The sequence below is a fragment of the Tachysurus fulvidraco genome, chromosome 17 (assembly GCF_022655615.1).
Source record: "Tachysurus fulvidraco isolate hzauxx_2018 chromosome 17, HZAU_PFXX_2.0, whole genome shotgun sequence".
In the NCBI taxonomy this organism is placed as follows: domain Eukaryota; kingdom Metazoa; phylum Chordata; class Actinopteri; order Siluriformes; family Bagridae; genus Tachysurus; species Tachysurus fulvidraco.
Window position 1 is genome coordinate 3,700,568 of NC_062534.1, and position 25,178 is coordinate 3,725,745.

Consider the following 25,178-nt stretch of genomic DNA (forward strand, 5'->3'; position numbering starts at 1 on the left):
CTAGCTATTTATCCTGCCTAGTAATGCATTACAGCATTAATCCTTGATCTGTCCACTGCTTAGTGAAGCTAATGTGGGCGGGGCTTGTTTGAGGTGACCGATAGGCATTTTAGAAGTAGGCCTAGAGAATAAAACAGAATTCCAGACTCAATTCCAAATGTTGTTTGATTTTTAAATGTCTACAGTGCATCAGAAATTAAAACCTTACCGTGAAACTGATTATGCACAACCTTATAGACGTTATAGATGCCTTTAATCTGATTGCGGTATGTCGGACAGTTGCCATCGTCAAAATCTACCTGCAAAAGAGAACAACGGATTGTGACGTTTCTGTTATGAAGAAGTCAGGATACAAATGTCACGTGTCTGGTGTCTGAGTTCTGCTAATGAACTAATAAGAAGACTGAAATAAACCTTAGCAGAACAATTTTTTTATTTTGTATTACTTGTATTCCTTGTGCTGTTGATTTGAGGGCCCGTATGAGTCGCTGCGTGTCACAGGGTGCGAGGTCACCGATGTCCACATGTCTGCACTGCAGTCGGACAGGGACGGGACTCACTCTCCAGGACGGATCGTTCCGGATGTGAGCCGTGTCATCCGTGAATCCCGGAAGCTCTTCGCTGAGATCCAGACGAACCTTTCGCAGGATTCTTAACTTCAGGACCTTATGCACAAAAAGAAATACAGAATTCTATACACTCCTAAAGTTTTCCCAAGCAACACACAACTGCACTTGGTATTAGGTGATTAGCTGAGATGTGAAAGACGAGAACACCTTGTCCACCTCTGGCTGGAACCTGGAGCACAGATCGGACAGAAACTGCAGAGCTTCAGTGCTAAAGAGGGTCTCAAACTCCATCTGCAGCCCTGGAGGTGGAGGCTCCACTTCTACGTTGTATGGTACCTGTGTGCCAGTTTAGTTAGAATACTGGAATATTCGCATACTGTTCATTTTCCACCACAAACATACAAAAATGTATTTGATGCTTTTTTTGTGTATCAAATGATGATTTCTAACCTAAGAATACACAAAACCTTTAACAAAGTTTAACATTTGTAAAAAATTAACTGAATTTAAATATAAAATGTTAAATATCAACAGATTGGGAAGATTTACCAGCATTCTCCTCAGACACCCGGTTGCTCTACAGCTGGACTTTGGTAAAGGTCATCGCACGGACGGCTGGCTAAAAAAAAAAAAAAAAAAAGACAAAACAAACATTACAGCTTACTCAGTTTTTTCTTTTTGTTTTTATGAATATAAATAATTTAATTGTTGAAAAATATTTATGTACAGTAGGTGTTCCAGGCTTCATGTTTTCACTCAAATTCACTCAATTTATCTTTAAGGAAAGAGGAAGCATAACAACAGCAGTGAAAAATGACAAGTTCTGCTTCAGATCACTGTGAGTGAATAACAGCAAAGTCCCAGATATTAAAATACCGTTGATGTTTTAAAAAATTATGTAAAAAAAATCTAATAAATAGTAGTAATAATAGTAATAATAATAGTAATAATAACAATAATAATATCAATAATAATGATAGTAATAATAATAACAATAATAGTAGCAATACTACTACTACTACTACTACTACTACTACTACTACTACTAATAATAATAATAATAATAATAATAATAATACTACCACTACTACTACTACTACTACTACTACTAATAATAATAATAATAATAATAATAATAATAATAATAATAATAATAATGAAACATGGAAAGATAAATAAAAAGATACCAAAAATGTAGTAAAAGTTCCAAAAGTTTTATAATAACAAAAACAACACGGTGCTATTTAAACCCTCGCGAGATTTCCGCGTGATTGTAAACTCTTTGTATAAACCCGGTGAAGTCTCGCGAGATTTCCGCGCTGGTTCAGGACGTGGCTAAAAACCAAAACAGTGCAGCAGCAGAAACAGGAGAAGCTCCAGAGATGTGGAGTCAGTGTGGTTCGGGCAGGAGAGCTCCGGAGATTACTCACACATCATCTGTTATGCTTTAGTGTTGCTGTGTGTTCCATGGTGCTATTATCGCACTGACACGGTTAATCTTCATCATCATCTTCATCATCATCTCTGACTAACACACAGACATGGAGTCTTCTCTGGAGTTCAGCAGCTCTCTGACCAGCTCCACACTGCCTCCTCCACGCACCAGGATCTTTAAGATCATAGTGATTGGAGACTCTGGGGTGGGAAAGACCTGCCTCACCTACCGCTTCTGTGCAGGAAGGTTCCCGGACAAAACAGAGGCCACCATCGGGGTGGACTTCCGGGAGAAGGTGATAGAGATTGATGGAGAAAAAATCAAGGTGAGAAGGAGGGAAGAGGAATGGGGAGGAGACAAGAGGAGGACAGAGGAGGAGGGGAGACAATAGGAGGGAAGGGGAGAAGGAGGCGGTGGGGGGGGAAGGGGAGAAGGAGGGGGTGGGGGGGAAGGGGAGGTGAGGATGGGAGAGGAGGAGAGAGGGGGAGGGAGAGGAGAGGGGGGGAGAGGAGAGGGGGTGAGAGGAGGGGAGCGAGAAGGAGAGCAGAGCTCAGCTCACATCTTTTTTATCCAGGAATTAGGAGCTTCATTGCATTCTCTCTCCTCTGACGTCACCCCTAGTCTCTGTACCAATGACGTAACCTTTACTAGTAGCTGTGATGTAATGTTTTGTTTTGCAGGTGACCTGATCCAGGTCAGTCTATTAAATATCATCATAACTGTTCAGCCGATAAAGGTCTAAAAATGAACATGAACATGAATTATGTTCAGCATATTATCTTAAATCCAACCCAGATGCAGTAGTACAGGGATCAGCGCTGAGGCAGGGGCTTGATGTAAACAAGTCACGTGTAGATGAGAGGCAGGTTGTGTTCAAGCCTCCCTCACACATGCCTTTCTAATGCAGAGATAGTGATGGAGAAAGAAACGATGGATCAGATATCAGAGAAAAAACAAGAACAAACGTAATCAGTTGCTTTGGAGCTGAAAATGTTTATATATAAGGAGACACGATTGTACTTATTGTATTTATTATTATTATTATTATTATTATTATTATTGTCATATTATATCAGTAATATTTCAGTAAAAGATTTTAGCTGAAAATAAAGTATCAGTTTCAGATTGGACTCAATATAGGTATTAGATTGGTACTTAGAGAGATCCAGCTTGGTTACAGTGAGGATGTCAATATGGGGTCAATATGATGTCAGTATGATGTCAGTATGGGGTCAGTATGCGGTCAGTATGGGGTCTGTTTGATGTCAGTATGATGTCAGTATGGGGTAAGTATGGGGTCAGTTTGATGTCAGTATGGGGTCAGTTTGATGTCAGTATGGGGTCAGTATGATGTCAGTATGGGGTCTGTTTGATGTCAGTATGATGTCAGTATGGGGTCAGTTTGATGTCAGTATGGGGTCAGTTTGATGTCAGTTTGATGTCAGTATGGGGTCAGTTTGATGTCAGTATGGGGTCAGTTTGATGTCAGTATGGGGTCAGTTTGATGTCAGTATGGGGTCAGTTTGATGTCAGTATGGGGTCAGTTTGATGTCAGTATGGGGTCAGTATGATGTCAGTATGGGGTCAGTTTGATGTCAGTTTGATGTCAGTATGGGGTCACTGAATCTCTCTTTTTAATTAAAAAGACTCTCTGCCGAGGCAGTTTGAGTGCCGGTTTGGAGCCTAATTTAGAACCAATTCTTTCTTTTTCGACACCCAAAGCACCGGCTCTGAACCAGGAAAAGTGGTTCTTATGTAGCACTGAAATGATGTTGGTCTAGAGTTAAGAACCGCTTGCGTCAGGGGCTGGGGGCTGGGCTGGGGGCGGGGTTAACATTTTAAAATCATTTTAAATCAAAATTCGACACGTTTGGATGTTAATGTAGGTTCACAAAGCCATGAGCATTAACAGTAAAGCAACATCTGCCATTGTTGATGTTGTGTTTGTCGCTGCTGCGCTAACGTTGCTGTATACAGTGACATCAGACTCGGCTCTGTGATGCTCTCAAACCGATGGAAAGGCAAACCGGTTCTTAGAAGGTTCGCCACTGGAACCAACTTTGAACCAGCACTGGCTCTGAACCAGCACCCGGTTCTTTCTGGTGGAAAAGGGGGCATCTGTCTCTCTGCATTCTGCATCACTGCAGTGTCACAATATTCACTCTGTTCCTTGTCCCACTTTGGTCCATCTATCTTTTCCTGAAGCCTCTTATTACTCTTATGTCTCTATTGTTATATAGCTCTTTCTCCTTTATAACACAGTATCACTCTCTTTGTTTACTCTCTCTCGCTCTCTCGCGCTCTCTCGCTCTCTGTCTGTCTGTCTCTGCCATTTCTGTCTCTAATTTCCACCCACTCACTCACCGACTCTATCTCTTTCTCTCATTCTATTCCATACAGTTCTGTTCTATTCTCTTTATGGTCTATGCTCTGCTCTGTATTGTTTTTTTTTCTAGTAATTTTCTTTGTATAATCATCTTTTGTTCTATTTTGTTCCACTGGGTTCTGTTCTGTTGTATCTGATCAAACTCTGTCTTTTCTTCTATAATATTATATAAAAGGAAAACAGTAAAGGAAAGAATAATGGATTTTTAGAGACCTATTTGCTTAAACAAGTTTTCATCTGAAACTTTGTGTGTGTAGGTGTGTGTGAGTGTGTGTGTGTGAGTGTGTGTGTGTGAGTGTGTGTGTGAGTGTGTGTGTGAGTGTGTGTGTGAGTGTGTGTGTGTGTGTGAGTGTGTGTGTGAGTGAGTGTGTGAGTGAGTGTGTGAGTGAGTGTGTGAGTGAGTGTGTGAGTGAGTGAGTGTGTGTGTGAGTGAGTGTGTGAGTGAGTGTGTGAGTGAGTGTGTGAGTGAGTGTGTGAGTGAGTGAGTGTGTGAGTGAGTGTGTGAGTGAGTGTGTGAGTGAGTGTGTGAGTGAGTGTGTGAGTGAGTGTGTGAGTGAGTGTGTGAGTGAGAGTGTGAGTGAGTGTGTGAGTGAATGTGTGAGTGAGTGAGTGAGTGAGTGAGTGAGTGTGTGTGTGTGTGTGTGTGTGTGAGTGTGTGTGTGAGAGAAAGAGAAACACTTCCATTCCCCTCAGATTGTGGCAGATTGATGCATACCTTTCTTCTGAAGCACTTGGTTTTATGTATAATGTATTTGTTTATTTTGTTCTCCTCTCCACTCTTTCAGGTCCAGTTGTGGGACACAGCTGGTCAGGAGCGTTTCCGTAAGAGCATGGTGCAGCACTACTACAGAAACGTGCATGCCGTGGTGTTTGTGTATGACGTGACGAGTGCGGCAAGTTTCCGCAGCCTCCCAGCATGGATCGAGGAGTGCCGGCAGTACGCGCTCGGCCATGAGGTGCCCCGGATCCTGGTGGGCAACAAATGCGACCTGCGCCACGCCATTCAGGTGAGCACCGAGGTGGCCCAGCAGTTCGCTGATGCCCACTCCATGCCTCTGTTCGAGACGTCTGCTAAGAGTCCACAGGGAGAGAGCAACGACAGCGACCACGTGGAGGCCATCTTCATGACGGTGGCACACAAGCTGAAGTCACAGAAGCCGCTGGTGCTTAGTCAGCCGGCCAACACGGTCACACTGAGTGGGCAGGGCCAGGAGGAGGAGTCACGCGGAAGCTGGGCGTGCACCTGCTGGAGGGGCTATTGAGGGACATAGGGGCTTGGCTAAATCACTCAATATACTAGACGACTTAAAGGGAAGTAGAGTCAAATGTTTAAAGGATACGAAATCTCCAAAGTATCCGTGAAGGTCAGAGGTTGCCAAACAAACGGCTTGGTTAAGACATGGGATTAGAGGCTGATTAACTGCATCCTAGGCGTGATTGCGATGCTAACTTCTGTGAACTGAACCCTACACGTCTTCTGTGCTCCATGGAAAATCCTTAACTCGAGGATGAATCTCAATTTCAGATCAACATCCAGACTTGAGTTCTACCTTTTAATGAAAGACGGCATAAAAAAAACTACTCGGCTTATTAGACTTTAACTGATTAACCGACACAAGCATGCAAACTCAATACCTTGAAAATTAGACTAAGCTAAACAGATAAACACTATCAGAAGAAGAAGTAGGTGTTTGCCAGTATTTATTATTTTTTTGGTCTTTGTACTGTAATCCTTGAGATCGCTGCACTAGGAAAATAATAAAATACGCTACTGCAATACGCAAACGTAAAAATCTGACCGTTCATCACAGGTCGCGTTCGAGTTTTTTTGTGGCTGGCACTCGTTATTAAGCTAAGAGCACTTTGTTCCGTGTTACTGTACCGTGTATGTAATGACCAGAAATGAGTTTGGCTTTCGCTGTTTTTTTTTTGCTTGGGGAAAGAAAAAAAAGAAAAAAAAAGAAAAACAACAGTTGCCTCCAATAGTCGTATCATCGTGACGCCTAAAACTGAAAGTATTGCCAAGTGTAGAAGCTGTGCAGTAGATCTCTAGATTAAATAATCGATCTCGTTAATTATGGACCATAATAATAGTTATGATAATAACAATAATTTGGGATTTTTATTAAGAATAAAAAACAGGATTTTTAGTGAGCCCTCGTGAGAAATAGCAGCTACATTGTTGGTGCCCTGTGAGAATAAACACATCGCCGTTTACGATATAATCACCATATTTAATAAAATCCCATCTCACTGGTCAGCATTTCGCTTGTAACAATCCTATGTGGCTTATTCATAGGGCTGAAAATGCAAACATAAATAAAAAAGCTATGCTGCTTTCGCATTGGGACGACAAAATAAAACGCCTCACTGCTAAGTCGCTTCTTCCGTTCGCAAAGTTTCGTTACTGTCACGTACAGAAATTCTGATTCCCAGTCGGCTGGCGTCTGAACGTTAATAACGATCCGTGTAATTAATGTAATCGATGCTCCCGATCCTAATGTTGTGTTAAAACAGGTTTTCATTGCTACACCTCACTCTTGTGGTATTCGCCATGATGGAATATTTTCTAGCTGTAACACGATGTTGACGTTCCTCAGCGTGGATGTTAGGTCAGGAGCTGATGCTAAGTTTAGTTAGACTGCCTTTTTTTTTTTAACGCCACGAGGTCCTTGAGACGCTCAGTTTGTCCGTACAGTCTGCCATGATTCTTTTTAGCGTGATGTATACAAAGAAATACTTAGACTTAGAGTTAGATTCAAGGTCAATGCAAGGTCAAGGACAAACATCGAAGACTTCTCGGAACCGAAGCGTCTCTACCGAGTTCTCCATGTTTCTGCATGTAGTTTACCGGCACATCTACCAGAAGCCGTTCTTGACCATGATTCGGCTTCCTATAAATACATTGAAATATATGATTCGTAGCTAGCTAATACTCGCTAGGTCACGTTTATCGTCCGTATTCCCATATTCTTTAGCCTTTAACCTGTTTGCTTTCCTAAAGTATGCATTCTTGAATAAGATTTAAGCCTAAACGCTATATAACATAAAAATACGGACGCCAACCGTAAACCTGCGAACGATCTCGCTCGCGTTAACGTCTTTAACGCAAAAGGCCACGAGAGACATCAACCTGTCATTGAAATTGCTGCTAAAATCACCAAGAAGAGACACGGACAACATTTTATGATGTAATTATAATTCGTATAAACTGCTATACTGCCGTATTTCTAACAAAAAACAAACAAACAAAACCACGACGTACCACGAGCCTTCGGAAAGACGTAGAGACGTCACAGGTACCACAAAAGTGAGCCGTTTGATATCAAATACAAAATAAAATAATAAAAAGGTTTATAATAATAATAATAATAATAATAATAATAATAATAATAATAATTGAAACACACGGTGACGCCTATCATAATTAACGATTAACACCGGGTCTGTATTTCACACATGGAAGAAACGACCCCTCAGATGTAACCATGGCAACAAACGTAAACATTAAGCGTCAGGACAAAAATGCTAGCGAGAGTAAATGAAATAAAATGACAGCTAGCCCTAGTTATTTTCATATCATTCAGTTACGAGTAAGTAAATACATATATACAAACGTGTGTGTGTGTGTGTGTGTTTTTTTAAAGAACTAATAAAAACAAAGCAAAGCTAAACAACGTGTAAAGACTCGACTTTTAGGCACGTGGCTGACCTGTAGCCTGTAAAGTGTGGCGTACTGTAGGACTCGAGTGTGTGTAACGCACAGGGTCTGTGTGCATGGCGTGATCATATTACTAGAGCTGCTGGATAAAGTATCAGCGTCTCACTCAGCCTGCAATCTTTCAGGATGACTAAGACAGCAAATGTGTGTGTGTACTGTATGTGTGAGTGTGTGCGCGTGTGTATGTGTGTGTGCAGAGTGTGTGCGTGCGTGCATGTGTGTGCGTGCATGTGTATGAGTGCGTGTATGAGTGCGTGTGTGTGTGCGTGTGTGTGTGCGTGTGTATGTGTTAACACGCAAACGTTTTCCAGATTTGAGTCGTTGCTGTTATTTGTTTCTTTATATTTTTGCTTTCGTACTCGCATTTTCCTCTCAGCGCATTTCTGAATAGCTGTCGGTGCCACAGCAGGTCCTGTGGTGCGCACTTCAGAAAATCCTCAGGCGTGGATTATTATTATTTTTTAAATAAACTTGGATAATTCTTTGGTCTCGAGTGCTGTCGTGCTCTGCTGCGAGTGAACAGCGACGTCTTTCTGACCGCCTCGAACGTCCACACGTTTGTTTTTGTGTCGCAATTAAATAAAGCGTGTGTTCGACGGAGGCGCATTAATGCGTTCACGGCGCGTACCGTCGAGAGCGCAAGCTTGCACACACTTTATGGGACTTTTGTTTTATTGTGTGTCTACAAACGATACAGAATTCCAGACTCGCCAAGCTATATGCGTCTGCATTTTAACACCAGAGTCATCTAATAAGAGATATCACTCGGAAATGCGTTAAAACGCCAATATTAATCAATCCGTATGTGGAAGGAATGATTGACGGCGGTGTTGGTGTTTTAACTCACCGATATTAACACCTACGGTCTTCAGTCAAACAAACAGTGCTTTTGTTTTTCAGGAAATGAGAGAAGAAAATCAGATGGTTTGGACACAAATTTGTCAGAATGGCTTACAGTAAAGTGTCAGGGCTGACACTGGTAATGATAATCAAGAAAGATCTTCAATCTTTTAAACATCAGATCAACAATAAAAACGGCAGCCGTATGAAATTGTGTTAGTTGAAAATGATAAAGAATGTCAAAGAAAACAGGTAAAGGCGAAGTGTAAGGAAGTCTCATGGGGGCCAAAATTTACACCCGAGAGCATCAAAAAGCTGAAATCTCGAGCCATAGGAGTTAAAAACTTAATCTTTAAGACACTTTTAGACTGATATTTAGATTTGTTTCACTATTATTATTATAAAATATATTAATATTCTACTCTAACTCTAACCTAATTCTCTTAAGTTTAATTTAATGGTGTGCAAACTTTTGGACTCTTTTGACTTTTGAAGACGATCTTTAAGCTACGGTGCTTCGGACAGACTGGGTTGTGTGTCTGCGATTCACGAGTTTGCTTTAAGTTTTGCCAAAAGTGGTTGATTTTGTTTATTGTTTTCCTTTAATATCAGTTTTTACTGTGGTAAAGGAAATCAGGCCTCTCGCATCCTCTGGGATGATTCTGTTTCTCAGGATGTTTAGAACAGATTTATGTTTCATCCTCAGTAATGTTTTCTGACTAGCTGAAAGCTTCGCCAACAATCGGGAAAATGGGTCCGTCGCATCCTCGGCTCGTGTCTGATTTCTGCCACAGGACAAACCGAGAGTGTGAAGTCTAAAGTCTGATTATTGTGTTGCAAACTTTGTGTTTCAAGGAACGATGCTTGAATTGTATTTTTTTTTTTTTAAAGATGGAATAAAATGCTACTAATTTCATGTGTGTTGTGATTGCTTTGTGAAGTGATTTTCAAACAACACTGGAAGATTTAATGTAAGAAAATAAGGAAGGAAGTAATAAAAGGAGGGAAGGAAACAGTATCAGAAAGAAAGAAAACGGTAATCGTCATTACGAAAGAAAGAAATTTACTTAACCCTTTGTGATTTGAGACTCTTGTATTAAAAAAAATCTCCATCGTTTCATTTTTTCACACTTTTTACTGAATAGATTTTAGATTTGGTTTAATCTCCTTATAGACATCGTCTCTTTAACACCAATAAATATCTCTGCATTGTATTTATCTGAATATATTAGATTATTATGTGAAGGTTTTTTTTTTAAACCTTATTACATACAATCAGTTTATTTATTTATTTACTAACATTACCTACCGTGTGGATATAATTGTACAAAATATGTAAAATGTCTAGCAAACTTCACTAAAAATCAAAGACAATTCATTCACATGTGCAGATTCTAGTTCATGACATCCGAGAGAGCACGGTTAGGATTAAATCAGTGCAAGTTTGCACATGCTTAGGCCAAAATATATAAGACCGATACAGGGATTTGCAAAAAAAAAAAAAAAAGGGGGTGCATTTAAAACTTCTGAATATATTAAAAAAAACATAGGGGATACAAACTTTTGCCCTTAGCTGAAAATGACAAGGTTACAGCTTTATTAATTACTGCATCTGTACAGATAATAAAGTCAGACGACGTGCAGTGGGCTTAAAGGGAAAAAATGGCTCAAAGCTGTGTATCCAGGTAAAAACTATTTATTAAAAAATTGTTGTTTAATTAACAATATATTTACAGGCTTTTAGTAATATAAATTAGATAAATTAAATAGGATAAGAAAAAACATTGCATACAATAAAATGGCACTTAAACTTCAGTCAGTGAAAAGAAGTGCAAGGAAACGTACAGAACTGGATTTAGGAAGTTCAGGTTCTTCTTTTCTGAGCATGAACTCGATGAAAACACCTGGAGTGTGTAATTCAGTGCCTACGTGAGACTGCTGTATGGAGGAAGTGCAGAGAGTTCCTGATCCTGTTCAGGGCAGCGCTCCATAAACGACACGGGAGAGTTCAACACTCGTTCATCTCCACCTGCAGCAAATACGCATGTATACGCATGTATACACACGTACACATACACACACACACACAGTAAATAAACAAAATAATTGATCATGAAAAATATCTATAAAGCACTTTTAGATTTCTGGATAATACTTTTAGATTCATAATAAGATTTATTTCTGTATGTATTTATTTACTTATATGTATTAATTTTTTCATTGATTTTTTAAAATATTTCTTTATTAAAATGTTTACTTATAGCTTTTTAATAAAAACAAACAAAAAAAATTAAAATGTAATTCTAGCTGTTTTATTTGACTGTTTTTAAGCTTGTCAAACTGCATTTTTAATCTCACACACACACACACACGCACACACTCCTCACCGTGCCATGAACAGACCGGATCACCTGAAGCACTTGGGTCATTCTGAGGAACAAGCATCTCCTAACACACACACACACACACACACACACACCCCAAGATTTAGGATACAGCATCTCAAATACTGTTTAGGATGCATTGTAGGTGAATTAGGACACAGCAAAAATATTCAGATATACTGTGTGTGTGCGTGCTCACCATGCCTGTGACTGAATCATAGCACCCACAGATCGGCAGACTGCGACACCCCACGTACATGATGAGGGAGGAGAAGACGAGCGAGCCGACTCCTGATAACACCATAGTGCTGTTTGCTGCTTTAACCATACGGCTCAGGACAAACTTCTGCTCAGGACGCACAGACAGACGCAGATGCACAGACGTGCACAGACGCAGACGTGCACAGACGCAGACGTGAACAGACGCAGACGCGCACAGACACGACAGACATGCACACGCAGACACACACAGTGTAAAATTACAGAAATCCAGGCCGTTGTTTCTATACAGAAAACCCAATGTGGAGTTTGTATGATGCAGGGAAGACCGTACCACTTCAGTGATGTGATTGGGGTGGAAAAGTTCATCATCTTCTTCTCCATAGCTGAGCGTCACGCCGGCGTAAACAAATACGATCACAGTGGCGACGTAAGAGACGACGGACGACAAAATCATGACGGTAACCTGAAGGAACAGATACGAAAAGAAGTGGGCCAAAGATGCATGTGACTGATGAGGTTATCGATCCTGAGGTCAGACATTCATTTAGTTGGAAAGTTTGTAGCTCATCCATAGATTCTAAATCCTCCCCACTAAAAGTTCAAACAGATTCAGAGACAGATTTACAAAGAACAAATCAGATCACGTAAGCATTTACTGAGTGACCCAACAACTGCCCTTAGACTTCCACTTGAACCGAGTTTGGATTTGAGTAAACAGGGTTTCTAAACTTTTCACAGACCTGGGATACATTTTTTTTTTTACTTTTAATGTTAAGATTTATGATGTTTTATTAAAATATTTATAATCACAATTTCCTTTAAAACCACACTAACAAATGTAGAAATATAATAATGCACATTATATTGCAAAGCATTACCGTTCTAAACCGCATTTAGGAAATTTGACATGCTCTTTCTGATTCCAATTAAAACTTTGAATATTCAAAGAGATCTTTTTAAAAAAATGGTTGATAATTGTTCTAAAAATTGTGGAATATTTACTAGAAAAAAAAAAGACATTTAAAAAAATGCTTTCCTCTGTGTTCCAAAATAAAAACAATAGTTAAGTATTTGCATATTTGGGGGGAAAAAAGCAAGAATAAGTATAAAATTCACAACCTTGTTGTGTCATAAAGGGGAAATTAAAGCGAATACGTGCTTGAAAAAGCCACCAAGTACGAAACTAACCAGCGTTGGGTTTTTCCTTTGCGAGGCAAAAAGTGCGAGCACTCCAGGGATGGCCATCATCTAAGAAAAAAGATAAAGAATCACAGGTACGAAGTCCAAACAAAATCGAAAGCTGGCACATGCTGTTAATGATTCATAAGGCAGGATGTGATGTAGAGTGATCGACCCATTAGCTTGAAGTGACCAGACACTTTCGCTCACCGTTCCTGCCCACAGAGGAGCTCTGGTTTCACTGAGAGTCGTGCTCATGCGGAATCCGGCGTCTATAAATCCACACACGACGCACAAGCTGGCACAGGCAACCTGTAGGATTCCCCACACCACCATCACCTTCTGGTTCAGGATGAAGTACCTGTAGTGCTCCATGCTCAAGCCTACACAAACACACCAGGAGGTCTAATGACACCAGATTTAACGACCCATAGATCCCTGTTTATCACATATCTTTAATATGCAGCCAGATTTAAGGAAAGCTTTTATTATGTAGAATCTGTGTACTAGTCCTCCCACGTGCCCTGGTGATTAGTGTTAGAACAACAACAACAACAACAATCAATACTCTATAACTCTGTAGTACATTAATGTGCTGCATTAGAAAAAAAAAAGAATAAATATAAAATAGATTAAAAAATGTAAAAACAAAACAGACTATTAAACTACAACCGCGTTTCTTTTATTTATTGTTTGTCCTTTTTAGGATGTAGAACAATAAATGAATAAGGAATTAAAGTCCCGCACATGATTTCTGCATCTTTTTAGTGCGTCACAGGCTAAAGTTAAGGACATAATGATTGGAAACTAAAACTACAAATAATAACAAAATAAACGCGTAGAGTGTTTTTACCTTCACTGTCTCACCACTTCCGGTCTTCTGGTCCAGCGCGTGCAACTTACCTGCAGGCCGCGCAGGTGCATCACACAAACCACGCCCCTTCCCTATTTATTAGCTGGTAGAGTGGGCGGGGCTTAAATGACAGATGTTTAATCCATTAAAATAAACTAGTGACCAAACTGTGACTTTAATAATCGCTTTGTTACCTGACAGACATGCAGACATTCGCACCTTGAGGTCATTAATGAATACACACAGGATAAAGACCTAGTGTTTGGGTGAATCTTCGCCTACTGTAGCCTTCAAGGCTGATAGGAGTGGAAACAAAAAGTTATTGTGTTGTTTTATTCACCAACATATACATTCTGAGACGCTTTAACATTTATGGCATTAGGCAGACGTCCGTATCCAGAGTGCTTTACAATCTTATCTTATTTTTAATTCCAACTTATGTAATTAAGTGTTAAGGGCCTTGCTCAGGGGCCCCAACAGTGCGAGCTTGGTGAAGCCGGGATTTAAACTTAGGACTTTCCAATCAGCAGTCAAACTCCTTACCCACATGCTCTTCTTCTCACTACGGATGTGACGCACTTATTGACGTAACAGACGTGTTGTGAAGTCTAACGAGACGTTTCAGCCCACAGACCTTTAATTCGCTGGATGTTTTGTGTAGCGTTCTGTGTAGAGACAGTTGTGTGTGGAAATCCCAAGGAAGCTTGATTGGATGACTGCATTAATAAGGAGGTGTACAGCTGAAATATTTACAGTACTATGAAATAAAAACTACCGTGATCGTGTTTTAATGTTTTATTGATAAATCCTGGATTAGAGATATCCTGCATATCAAAGACCTGAATTCATTTCTTATTGTGATCTGCTACTCATTCTGCTCTCTCTTTCTCTCTCTCTTTCTCTTTCACATGCAAACATAACGTGCTTTCACACTTGTCCGTTCTCTGATTAAAAGCAAAGGCAAAAATAAAACATTACATACAGTGCAGTTCTAATACTGTTTTTAGAAACATAAGTAGAATCTAGTGTTGCGGGTTAACTCTCAGACCTCGAGTGCGAGTAGACTGAAGCTAAAGAGACAATAACTGTAATAACTGCAGTGCAAATACAAGAGTATGACAACTGCGATAACTATGGGAGTTTTAACCACGTACTAACTGACTGCATTTCTCGTACTCGTCGAGGTTAGCGTGGCGGCAAAGAACGCCTTCCGGGTTCGCTAGTGCATAGTTCTCACTTCAGATGTTTCATGGAGCTGATTCACATCATGCTGTGCTTCATTCACTCTTCACATTACAGCGTTCATGATACAGTCGTTCAGATCTGTACACATCGTAGCACCTTCGTAACAAACTTTTCTGCAAAAGCCAACATTTCACCGCCGATCCAACGAAAAAAATAAGGAGAGCAGCTAAAGAGGATGTTAAAGAGAAAATGTTAAAGACACAGTTGTTTAGATAAGAGCAGGGCAGTAAAAGAGGCAGATTTAGGTGTCGCTTGGCATGATGCAAAAAGGGGTGTTTTTTTTTTGCTTTTTTTTTTTTTTGGAAAAGGGTTAACAATAGTCCTTGGCTCTTCTTTCAGCTTCTCGTTCCTGAAACTCGCGCAGTTCCTGTTTGTACCAGTCAGGAGCCTCCGGACCTGATTTCCCAGAAGGTTCGTGGTCGTAACCGTAAGCGACCGTGAGTTCCTCGTCTTTCTGTACCGCTCTGATTGTTCGGACGCACTTTATCGGCCCGAAACGAGGATGAACAAACCTGACCAACAACATCAGAAACAAGGTGAGTATATATTCAGGTACAATAATCAATATTGTATTGTATGTATATAATATAATCAATAATTTGACCATAAGTTGCTAAATCTAATGTTGAGTTAAGTAATAATTAAGTAATACAGTGACAATGAGTCTATGTGAATGCCAAAAAAACCCCACAAAAATTTGTTCTAAATTTTGTTAAAGTAATAGTTCTTGGTTCACTGCATGCACAAAGATTTAACATTATATTTTCAAAATAAAAGCCAGAAAACCGCACTGTAGTGAACAAGGACAAGACATATTTGCTAGTGAAAAGTAATTGAAAATTGTGTTTCTGCTAATTAATCGCTAACCGACAGCTTTGAGGTAAATCTCCAAGTTATTATCGAAAAAACCATTTAAGATTAATATTTCTCCCGGAAAAGCTCTTTAATTTTGACAATTTGTGCTATACCTGGTTGGAAATCCAAAATTAAATGAGTTTTAATTAGACTTGTGATCTTTATTTCTCTTTTCATAAATGCTTAAAATTTAAAGTCCAAAATTTAAACTGCTTTTGGATTTCACGATAACAGAAAAAAAACCCCAAAAAAAAAACACTTTCGGCTCATGCGATCGCACGACTCTATAATAGGCCTCTATAATCAGAGCTGCACGCTTTTTTTTTTGGATACTGCGACTGATTGGAAACCAGTATGTTTGTTTAACAGGACATTGGAGATCAGTGTGAATGGATTTGTTTAGATGGATACGGGATAAAGAGAGAACGTGTCCGTGTAGATGAAACGGACAGCTGACGAATGAGAGGAAGTGCTGCAGATCCAGCATGGTAACCAGAACACTTATTCGGTCTCAGGGACACATTGTTTTGCTTTACAACAGGCCATATGGCCAGTGACACCTTGAGCTGAGGAACAGAGTGGTATCTGATGGATCAGGAGTGCTTCTCAGGAGGAGAACATCAAAACAGAATATTACTGGTGTCAGATCATTTCCCTTTCTGCGGATAGACCTCGTATACTGACGTCTTCAAATCCTGCCTGTGATCCATAAAGCTTAAGGCGCTCGGTTGCATGTCGTCTTGTTACATCAACCACAGTCACGTTTGAGAATCCTGTGACTGAAATCATGTTACCACTTTATCAGCTGCTATTAACACGCTATTATGATCAAAGTACCGTGATATCTATACTACTTTTACTAAAGCCTGGCTGTAAACAGTGTGCAGACTGCACATTTTACATGAGCAGTGCGAATGTGATTGCAAATGTACATCGTACACCTTGCAAATCTGGTCCAAGTAGCTAAAGGGAAACTTTTCTCGATTGCTGCGGAATCCGGGTCACGGCACCGTTTGAACAAGATATTAGGATCGTTGTATGGTTGTGCTGGAGCTCCAAACAAACAATATTTTCTTAAGAGTCTTAAAAATATGCTACTTAAAATGCACTACGTTGTTTTCACACGACATTTTTATGCTCACGGGTCGTATTTGCAGTTGGGGGTAAATGAGTGATTGACTTTGTGCCCAAGCGATGCACAATAATTCTCTGTATGGTTGAAGGGCTCAGGAACATCAATCACTGTCTCCTCGTCTAATGAAATGGTGTTCCCATTCATGGACCAATCACGGGCGTCCACCTGGCAACACAAAACATACGATAAACAATTACTACTTTTCGTCAGTGGGTCAGAAGGTGTAGAGGAAAAATATTTAAAGGTGCAGTTTTTCATTTTTTAAGAAACGTCTGTGATGTGAACCACGATGACAATATAAACCATCGCCTGCACACACACACACACACACACACACACACACTCTCTTCTGAAAATTTGTTTGCCATGTGTACTGGACTTTAAAGAAAAGAGCTAAATGGAATGGAGATCAGATTTTCTGGGTCAGAAAAGTGGAAAATCGAAAATTTCTTGAATTACAGATTCCAGATCCAATCAAATACAACATTCCCAAGTTTCTTTTTTCTTTTTTTTTTTAAAGATCAGATTAAATTTTACCACAATAACATTTTCACATTTTTGACTTGAGATGTATAAAAATATTGTAAATTTAAGCTTTTAAAAATGACAATTTTTCAATTCATTTGGAAAAAAAAAACATCAAAAAAAATAATTTTAATTACAGACATAGGCACCAATACACACTCATGGATGGTTATATTTCTATATTATAATTATAATGTCAGGCTTACGAAGTGTGACATACAGTTCGGACACAAAATCTCACACGAACACACCTCCGAGTGTGTGATTCGCACTCCATTGTAAAAGGCCATGATTGTGTTGGCATCTGTGTCAATTTTGGCGAACAGGCCTTCTCCTGCTCCAGACATCAGTGACTGCCCCACATACACACTGTGGTAAACACACACACACACACACATCCATGGTGTACTTGTGTGAAGTACCATAATCAGCAAACGTTTCACAAGCCTGCCAGCTGTAAGAGTTAAAAACTGTATACACACAGTAATACCTAAAGATACTGAACATGTATTGCAATATTTATTTAATCTATTTCTAACTTAGGATAAATTGCCAATACGCTGGAACATATCCATGTGTTTAACATCTTTATGTGCATTTCAATCTAATGGCTAAGAAGAACAATGTGCACGTCGCTGACTGGATCGTTAATCACGTTAAAACCATGGACGATTGTTCTCCCGGAGCCATGCAGTTAAAGTCTGTACAGGGCGCAACTGATAACGAACCAAACCACAGCTTTGATTCATGACATAAAAAGAAATCATTTGCGATTTGCGAACTACAGCTACATGGAAAATCCTTTAAATCTGTCATTTATATTTGAAACAAACAAAACAAAAAAAACCTCACTTTCTTGGGCTACAGTATTTATATATGGTTTAATCTGAATTAGATGATTGTGGATTATACCAACCGCTGACTCTCATAGGGGTCGAGCAGTGTTTTGTGAGCAGCGATACAGGAGGAAGTGGATTTGTCATAGGAGTAAACAGGACCTGAGAGAAACAAAAGATCTTATCAGAGCTGTAAACTTCAGTCTTTGTTCAACATATTATAGTCATTACGTTGTGTTAACGGCAAAGCTTATGTGAAGGTAAGGACTGAAGACGACGCTTAAGGTCAGGAAACGGTAACAGTACGAGGACAAAAACTACATTTTTGCTGGAAAAACAGTTTCCGGGGGTTTGTAGCGGTCAGTTAAGGTTTCGTTAGTATCTGAGATCACAACGTAATGGAACTGGATGGGTGATATAATTTAAGAGGTGATATATGATTCCAAATATCTGTGACAGAATTCAAAGGAGTCCTATAAGAGTCTGATGGTGACCTCATGTGAGATTAATGGTCATTTAATGGATGTCTGGAAGTCTTTTTAAAAATGGCACACCGGGTAAATATTCTATTAGGATCCAATTCGATTTGTGGATTCAGTGTTTTCAAGCTGAAATATTAGAGCTGAAGGGAATGCGGTGTTACTGACTGTCAGGCTGAACGGTGAAGTGAGGTCTGCCGTTCTCCTGGTGGGTCAGCGTGGCCAGTCGAGCCTCGATGAGCTCCCCGTCCACAAAGCTCCCGTACAGAGCCGTGCGTCCATCGGGGTAAATGTAAGCTACTGATTTGCCCGTCATCTCCCCATCCTCGTTGACATCACCCACCACACAGCCTCGGTCCTACACACACACACGCGACAATCGTCTGATTATAGATCGGTCAGAAATGCGACTAACATCAACACCACCTTCTTCATAACTCAGAAGCAGAGAACAAGAGTTGCATGAAAACAAGCGAAAAGGTACCGGGTAGTAAATCCAGCAGACGCCACAGCGGATGTTGTCCCTGTACTGGCCCTTGAAGATCAGATGTTCGTCCGGGTCGAACTCCTGCGCGGGACCGTTGAGATCTCCGTCTATGTAGGTGCCGTGCAGCACTCCACCGTCCTCGTAGGTGTACACACCCTGCCCCTGAAGTGCGTCGTCCACGTAGAAGCCCTCGAGTGTGCTGCGCGTGAACACAAACAGGAAAAGAAATTATTTCTGTTTTTACACAGCCTACTTGGGCCAATAATTTTATAGAAAAGTTCCAGAAAAGCTCAAAATCAAATCCGTTTCTCTGAGCTCTCTGAGATTCCCCGAGTGCTTGTTCACAAGAATATAAGATCTAAGGGATAATAAAGGATTATACCTGATAATAAGTCGATATTGCCGTAACATGACGCTCAAATCATCTCAAAAACTCCTAGTGCGTCTCAGAACCGCTATAACGTTATACTGTATATATAACTATACTATACTGTATATATAACGACTGGTTTACGATGAATATACAATCTTATGTAATTATATATTTTACTAGCTCTAGTTTGAGAAATAGTTTCAGTTAAGGAGTTTCTTCTTAGTTTGTAGTTATTAAAGTTACTACATGCTCAAATCCTGCCAAAATTTGTCTAAATGCATATCGACGTTTTCCTATAGCTTCGGATTCGGCCGAGCTACCAGGAGTCGGTTAATTATCCAGCATCGGATGCGAGTTGAAATATACAGGAGGTGAAAAAATCAGCCATACAGCCATAGTTGTCTTCTGACTATAAGGTTTGATGAGAGCGTGATGTTTAGAGGTTAAAATTCCTTTACTTGAGCAAAATTAAAGCTTAGTAAGTTAATCATTATATGAGGATGTTACAAAAAGTAAAAGGATTTGCAAGGAAACTCTCGGATATAACAAAGGAGTATGAGACAGAGTAAAGTTTGTTGGCCTGCTCATGATGAATGATTGAGTTTTTGCCAGACTAGCAGTATATATTACATATGACTCATATTACATCTACGCTGTCTGTGAGAGTGTATGTGTGTCTATATAAGACTCTGACTCATCTGAAATATGAGTCATGATCATGTCTGAAAAGCTCTGGCTCGTGGAATTGTCAAAAATAACACGGAGCTGTAAATCATCGGTAAGCGATGTTTAACACCGAGTTGTGCGGCCTCGTACCTGCCGTCGAAAAAGAAGAATTTGCCCTTTCCGTTCTTTTCTCCGTGGACAAAATGGCCTTCGAAGCGATCGCTGGAGGAGTAGGTGACGGTACAGAAGCCATGGGGGAGCTCATCGTCGTCTAGTGGGCCTGTGGAATCACGACACGGTCAGTTAGCACACGAAATTCACACACACATTCCCACATGAAACAAACTCTAGATCTAAAAACTGCCCACGGACTGCACCGTTTGTCAGAGACGAGCGGGATAATTCGGCGTCTGATCGTTTACCGTTTCTTGATGTCTGATTCATACACATTAGTAACGGAAAGAGTAAAAAGTGTTAAAAATGACCAATGTTCTCTCCTGGTAACAGATTGTGCTTTCAGTCACATTCGGTTAATTAGCAAAGTTCAAAAATTTTAATGCTAACAAAAGTATCAGCAAAAATGTTCGCTCTCCCGTTATAAGGAAATAACCGCTCGTTCTTAACCGTTTTATTCCTCTTACACTACAACAATTATCCAATGCTTAGAATTTTACATTTATTATATATTGCATACTTCTTTTTTTTAACATATGGTCATATTACAAAGAAACGTCAAGGAACGTTGTTTCATCTATCCGGAAAATTACACTGACTGTTACAAAGCGTTGACACTGGAGACTTCTTCCAGATAAACAGTAAATGAATACAGAAAGCTTCACCGTATCGACTGGACCGTTCACACGGGTTCTCAGATTGTTATGTGATCATTATTGTCATTAGGTTTAGATTATTCAAAGGCCACAATCCGTGACCGTGCGAATGAGTCGTTACTATAGAAACAGTAACACATTGGAACATTACTTTCGGTACTTTAATAAAAAACTGAGATTTAAATGGATCAGATTTGAGATTTTTTTTTTAAACAGTTCTTTTTAAATAAAATAAACACAAGGCACTAGAGTATGTTTTTCTACGAGGCTTCAATATGAATGGAATTGTGAGTGAACACACACACACACACATACACACACTCACTCAGATAGATACATACACACTCACGTACATACTCTTATACACACACACATACATACTCACACACACACTCACACACACTCACTCAGATACATACATACATACACACTCACATACATAATCTCTCTCTCTCTCTCTCTCTCTCTCTCACACACACATACACACACAAACACACAGATAGATACATACACACTCACATACATACTCTTACACACACACACACACACACACACACACACACACTCAGATACATACATACTCACATGCACACACACACATGCACACACACAAACACACACTCACTCAGATACATACATACAAACTCACATACATACTCTTACACACACACAAACACACACTCACTCAGATACATACATACTCACACACACACTCACTCACTCAGATACATACATACTCACAAACACTCACATGCGCACACACACACACTCACATGCACACACACACACACTCACATGCACACACACACACACACTCACATGCACACACAAACACACTCACTCAGATACATACATACTCACACACACTCACATGCGCACACACTGACATGCACACACACAAACACACACTCACTCAGATACATACATACACATTCACATACATACTCTCTCTCACCCACACACACTCAGATAGATACATACACACTCACACACAAACACACACTCACTCAGATACATACATACTCACACACTCACACACACACTCACATGCACACACACACAAACACACACTCACTCAGATACATACATACATACACACTCAGATACATACTCTTACACACAAACACTCACTCAGATACATACATGCTAACACACACTCACATGCACACACACAAACACACACTCACATACATTCTCTCACACACACTAAGATAGATACATACACACTCACATACATACTCTTACACACACACACACACACACACACACACACACACACACACACACACACACACACACACAGACACACACACACAGACACACACACACACACACACACACACACACACACACACACTCAGATACATACATACATACATACATACTCTCACACTCACACACTCAGATACATACATACTCACACACACTCACACACTTACACACTTACACACACATACTCACACACTTACACACACATACTCACACACACACATACATACATACATACATACACATACTCTCACTCACACCCACACACACACACACACACTCTCTCTCTCTCTCTCTCACACACTCACACACACACACACACACACACACACACACACACACACACACACACACACACACACACACACACACACACACACTAAACAGGTGTAAACAAAACAAACAGCGTCGCATTTTGTGGATAAGGATGATTACATTACCTTCTACAACCTCCTCCACATTGTCGTCGTCGCTGTCCATGTTTTATTTGAGGTTTATTGAACACAAACAGCTGTAGTTTTGCTCTCAGTCCCGTCACTGAGCCACACAACACAGAGGAACCGTTTGTTACGGCGTGCGCGCGCACTCCATCTACTGCACAGCCGCCATGTCGAGTGTCACTCAGTACAGAAGTACAGAAGAAGTACACTAGAAAATCCCCGGATGTTAGTCAACGGAGTATAGGCAGAGCACGCTCGCGCTCTGAGGAGACTGCTTCCGTGTGGTGAGATCACTCGGCTCGCGCTGACAGGAAGCCGCGATTATCACGTCATATTCAGAGCCAAATTGGCTGAGTAATGATACTGAGAGCGGCGATTTGGATGAGGTCAACACCCCCTCCCATCAACACACACACACACACACACACACACACACACACACACACACACACACACACACACACACACACACACACACACACACACACACACACACACTCACATACATACACTCACACACAGACACACACACTCACATACACACACTCACACACACACATATACTCACATACATACACTCACACACAGACACACACACACTCACATACACACACATACACACTCACACACACACACACACACACACACTCACATATACTCACACACACATACACACACACACTCACATATACTCACACACACATACACACACTCACATACACACACATACACACAAACTCACATACACTCACATACATACACACACACACACACACAGATTAGTGGGTTACAGTTCACTGTAACTACATCACATCATTAAAATACATCAGAATCTTAGTGTGCTTATTACTTCTTACACATTTATGTAATATCAGACGGCTGGATATGAATTAGTTTATGAGAAATATACATTTTTGTGTTTCAGAACATTCACTCAAAATTGTTACCAGAACACATCCCCCTATCAAATATTTTCCACAAGCCATTTATTTGCTATACAGGTCAAAATTTCCTGAAGATCATAGGAAGAAGAAAACCAAATGTATTTTCTCAGTCTTTTGTCTTTGTTTTTGAATGATTTTGTGAACTGACAGACAAAAGTGCAACCACAGAAAATTAATTATTAACAATGAAAAACTATTAAATAATAAAATAAATATTACACAATAAATACATCTGTAATGCTGATATGCTACTTAAGCACATTTTTGTGTTGGTGTGCATGTTAGTGCTTTACTCAAAAACTTCAACCATGTTACTTTTGATACTGATATTCATTCAAGAGCAAGAATTTATTGCAGTAATGCTGGCCAGTTGCGTACATGGTAAATCCCTCCCAAACGCTACTGATAAACAGTACATAAGCAAACATTATTATTATTATTATTATTATTATTATTATTATTATTATTATTATTATTATTATTATTATTGAGATTTATATTAACATGCTTGTTCAAATACTTTTAATTTTTTACTTAATAAATCATTGTTTTTACAGTAAGACCGCTTTCAAAGTGACATATATGGTTCACACTCTACATACACTAAGTGAAGTGAAGTGAAATACAGCTAAGTACGGTGACCCATACTCAGAATTCGTTCTCTGCATTTAACCCAACCAAAGTGCGCGCGCACACACACACACACACACACACACACACACACACACACACACACACACACACACACACACACACACACACACACACACACACACACACACACACGGAGCAGTGGGAAGCCATTTATGCTTCGGTGCCCGAGGAGATGTTGGGGGTTCGGTGCCTTGCTCAAGGGCACCTCAGTCATGGTATTGCCGGCCCAAGACTCGAACCCACAACCTAAGGGTTAAACATTACTCTACGACTTCCCCTACTAATAACGGATATGTTTTATGTAGGTTTATTTGTCAATTATTACAAGTAATCGGTTCAGAAGGCTTTTTACTTTGTGTTTTTTCAATAAACATGACAAGCTGTGTGTTTTTCTCTCTCTTATTAACTTAAATAACAGAGAACCGGATGATGGAAAAGCTGTTTTAACATTAGTCAAGGACACAAGGCTGTTTCATAACATTAAAATCAACTATACATTATGTAAAATGATGTCAAGTTATTCCTACAACCTGTGTGGGAATGTTTTCAGGCTAGGATACAACTCTTTATCAATGTTATAATGTAAGGGATAACGGGGACTAACTTGTCTTGTGGACATTCAACAACATTAAACTGAAGTTTATGAATGAAACGTGTTCTTTAATGAAATAAAAATGGTAAACAATGACAAAATGCTGTTGCATAAGAGGAATAAAACACATTTCTTAATTTCTTACAGCAGAAGTGAAATATTAAACTAAGATTTGTGTCACTAACTTTGAAATAATAATAATAATAATAATAATAATAATAATAATAATAATAATGTTTGCTTATGTACTGTTTATCAG

At 39.8% G+C, this 25,178-nt stretch overlaps 4 protein-coding genes across 8 annotated transcripts in view; 1 reads left to right on the plus strand and 3 right to left on the minus strand.

The window, feature by feature from the left end:
- mlsl (malate synthase-like) overlaps positions 1-2,313 on the minus strand; it is an 8,186-nt gene extending 5,873 nt beyond the window's left edge. The window contains exons 1-5 of one of the 2 annotated variants that reach the window (XM_027151994.2): positions 2,234-2,313; positions 1,119-1,188; positions 777-905; positions 447-665; positions 209-299 (exon numbers count right to left, since the gene is read on the minus strand). In XM_027151994.2, the coding sequence (XP_027007795.2) occupies positions 209-299; positions 447-665; positions 777-905; positions 1,119-1,124 (445 nt within the window). In that variant the 5' untranslated portion in view covers positions 1,125-1,188; positions 2,234-2,313. Of the gene's footprint in view, positions 1-208; positions 300-446; positions 666-776; positions 906-1,118; positions 1,189-1,756; positions 1,829-2,233 lie in introns of those variants that run through there. The other variant, XM_027151992.2, reaches the window with a different exon arrangement.
- Positions 1,897-9,867, plus strand: rab33ba (RAB33B, member RAS oncogene family a). The gene is made up of 2 exons (XM_027151995.2): positions 1,897-2,329; positions 5,176-9,867. The coding sequence occupies exons 1-2, from the start codon at positions 2,111-2,113 to the stop codon at positions 5,650-5,652; spliced, it is 696 nt and encodes a 231-aa protein (XP_027007796.1). The 5' UTR covers positions 1,897-2,110; the 3' UTR covers positions 5,653-9,867.
- Positions 9,868-10,631: 764 nt separating this feature from the next.
- Positions 10,632-13,738, minus strand: zgc:113425 (uncharacterized protein LOC541425 homolog). The gene is made up of 7 exons (XM_027151996.2): positions 13,590-13,738; positions 12,947-13,119; positions 12,746-12,805; positions 11,889-12,020; positions 11,535-11,681; positions 11,339-11,399; positions 10,632-10,980 (listed from the first exon to the last, which is right to left on the minus strand). The coding sequence occupies exons 2-7, from the start codon at positions 13,109-13,111 to the stop codon at positions 10,877-10,879; spliced, it is 669 nt and encodes a 222-aa protein (XP_027007797.1). The 5' UTR covers positions 13,112-13,119; positions 13,590-13,738; the 3' UTR covers positions 10,632-10,876.
- A 631-nt stretch (positions 13,739-14,369) lies between these two features.
- On the minus strand, positions 14,370-23,048 carry setd7 (SET domain containing 7, histone lysine methyltransferase). 4 transcript variants are annotated; one of them, XM_027152029.2, is made up of 8 exons: positions 22,730-23,038; positions 20,341-20,470; positions 19,149-19,350; positions 18,833-19,022; positions 18,266-18,347; positions 17,601-17,718; positions 16,832-16,989; positions 14,370-15,346 (listed from the first exon to the last, which is right to left on the minus strand). In XM_027152029.2, the coding sequence occupies exons 1-8, from the start codon at positions 22,767-22,769 to the stop codon at positions 15,145-15,147; spliced, it is 1,122 nt and encodes a 373-aa protein (XP_027007830.2). In that variant the 5' UTR covers positions 22,770-23,038; the 3' UTR covers positions 14,370-15,144. The 4 variants fall into 4 exon arrangements, 3 of the variants coding, with proteins under 3 accessions (XP_027007830.2, XP_047658038.1, XP_027007831.1); XM_047802082.1 differs by lacking the exon at positions 14,370-15,346 and having other exon boundaries at positions 16,840-16,989; positions 17,570-17,718; positions 22,730-23,048; XR_003441345.2 differs by lacking the exons at positions 14,370-15,346; positions 18,266-18,347 and having other exon boundaries at positions 16,851-16,989; positions 22,730-23,044.
- Positions 23,049-25,178: the final 2,130 nt, after the last annotated feature.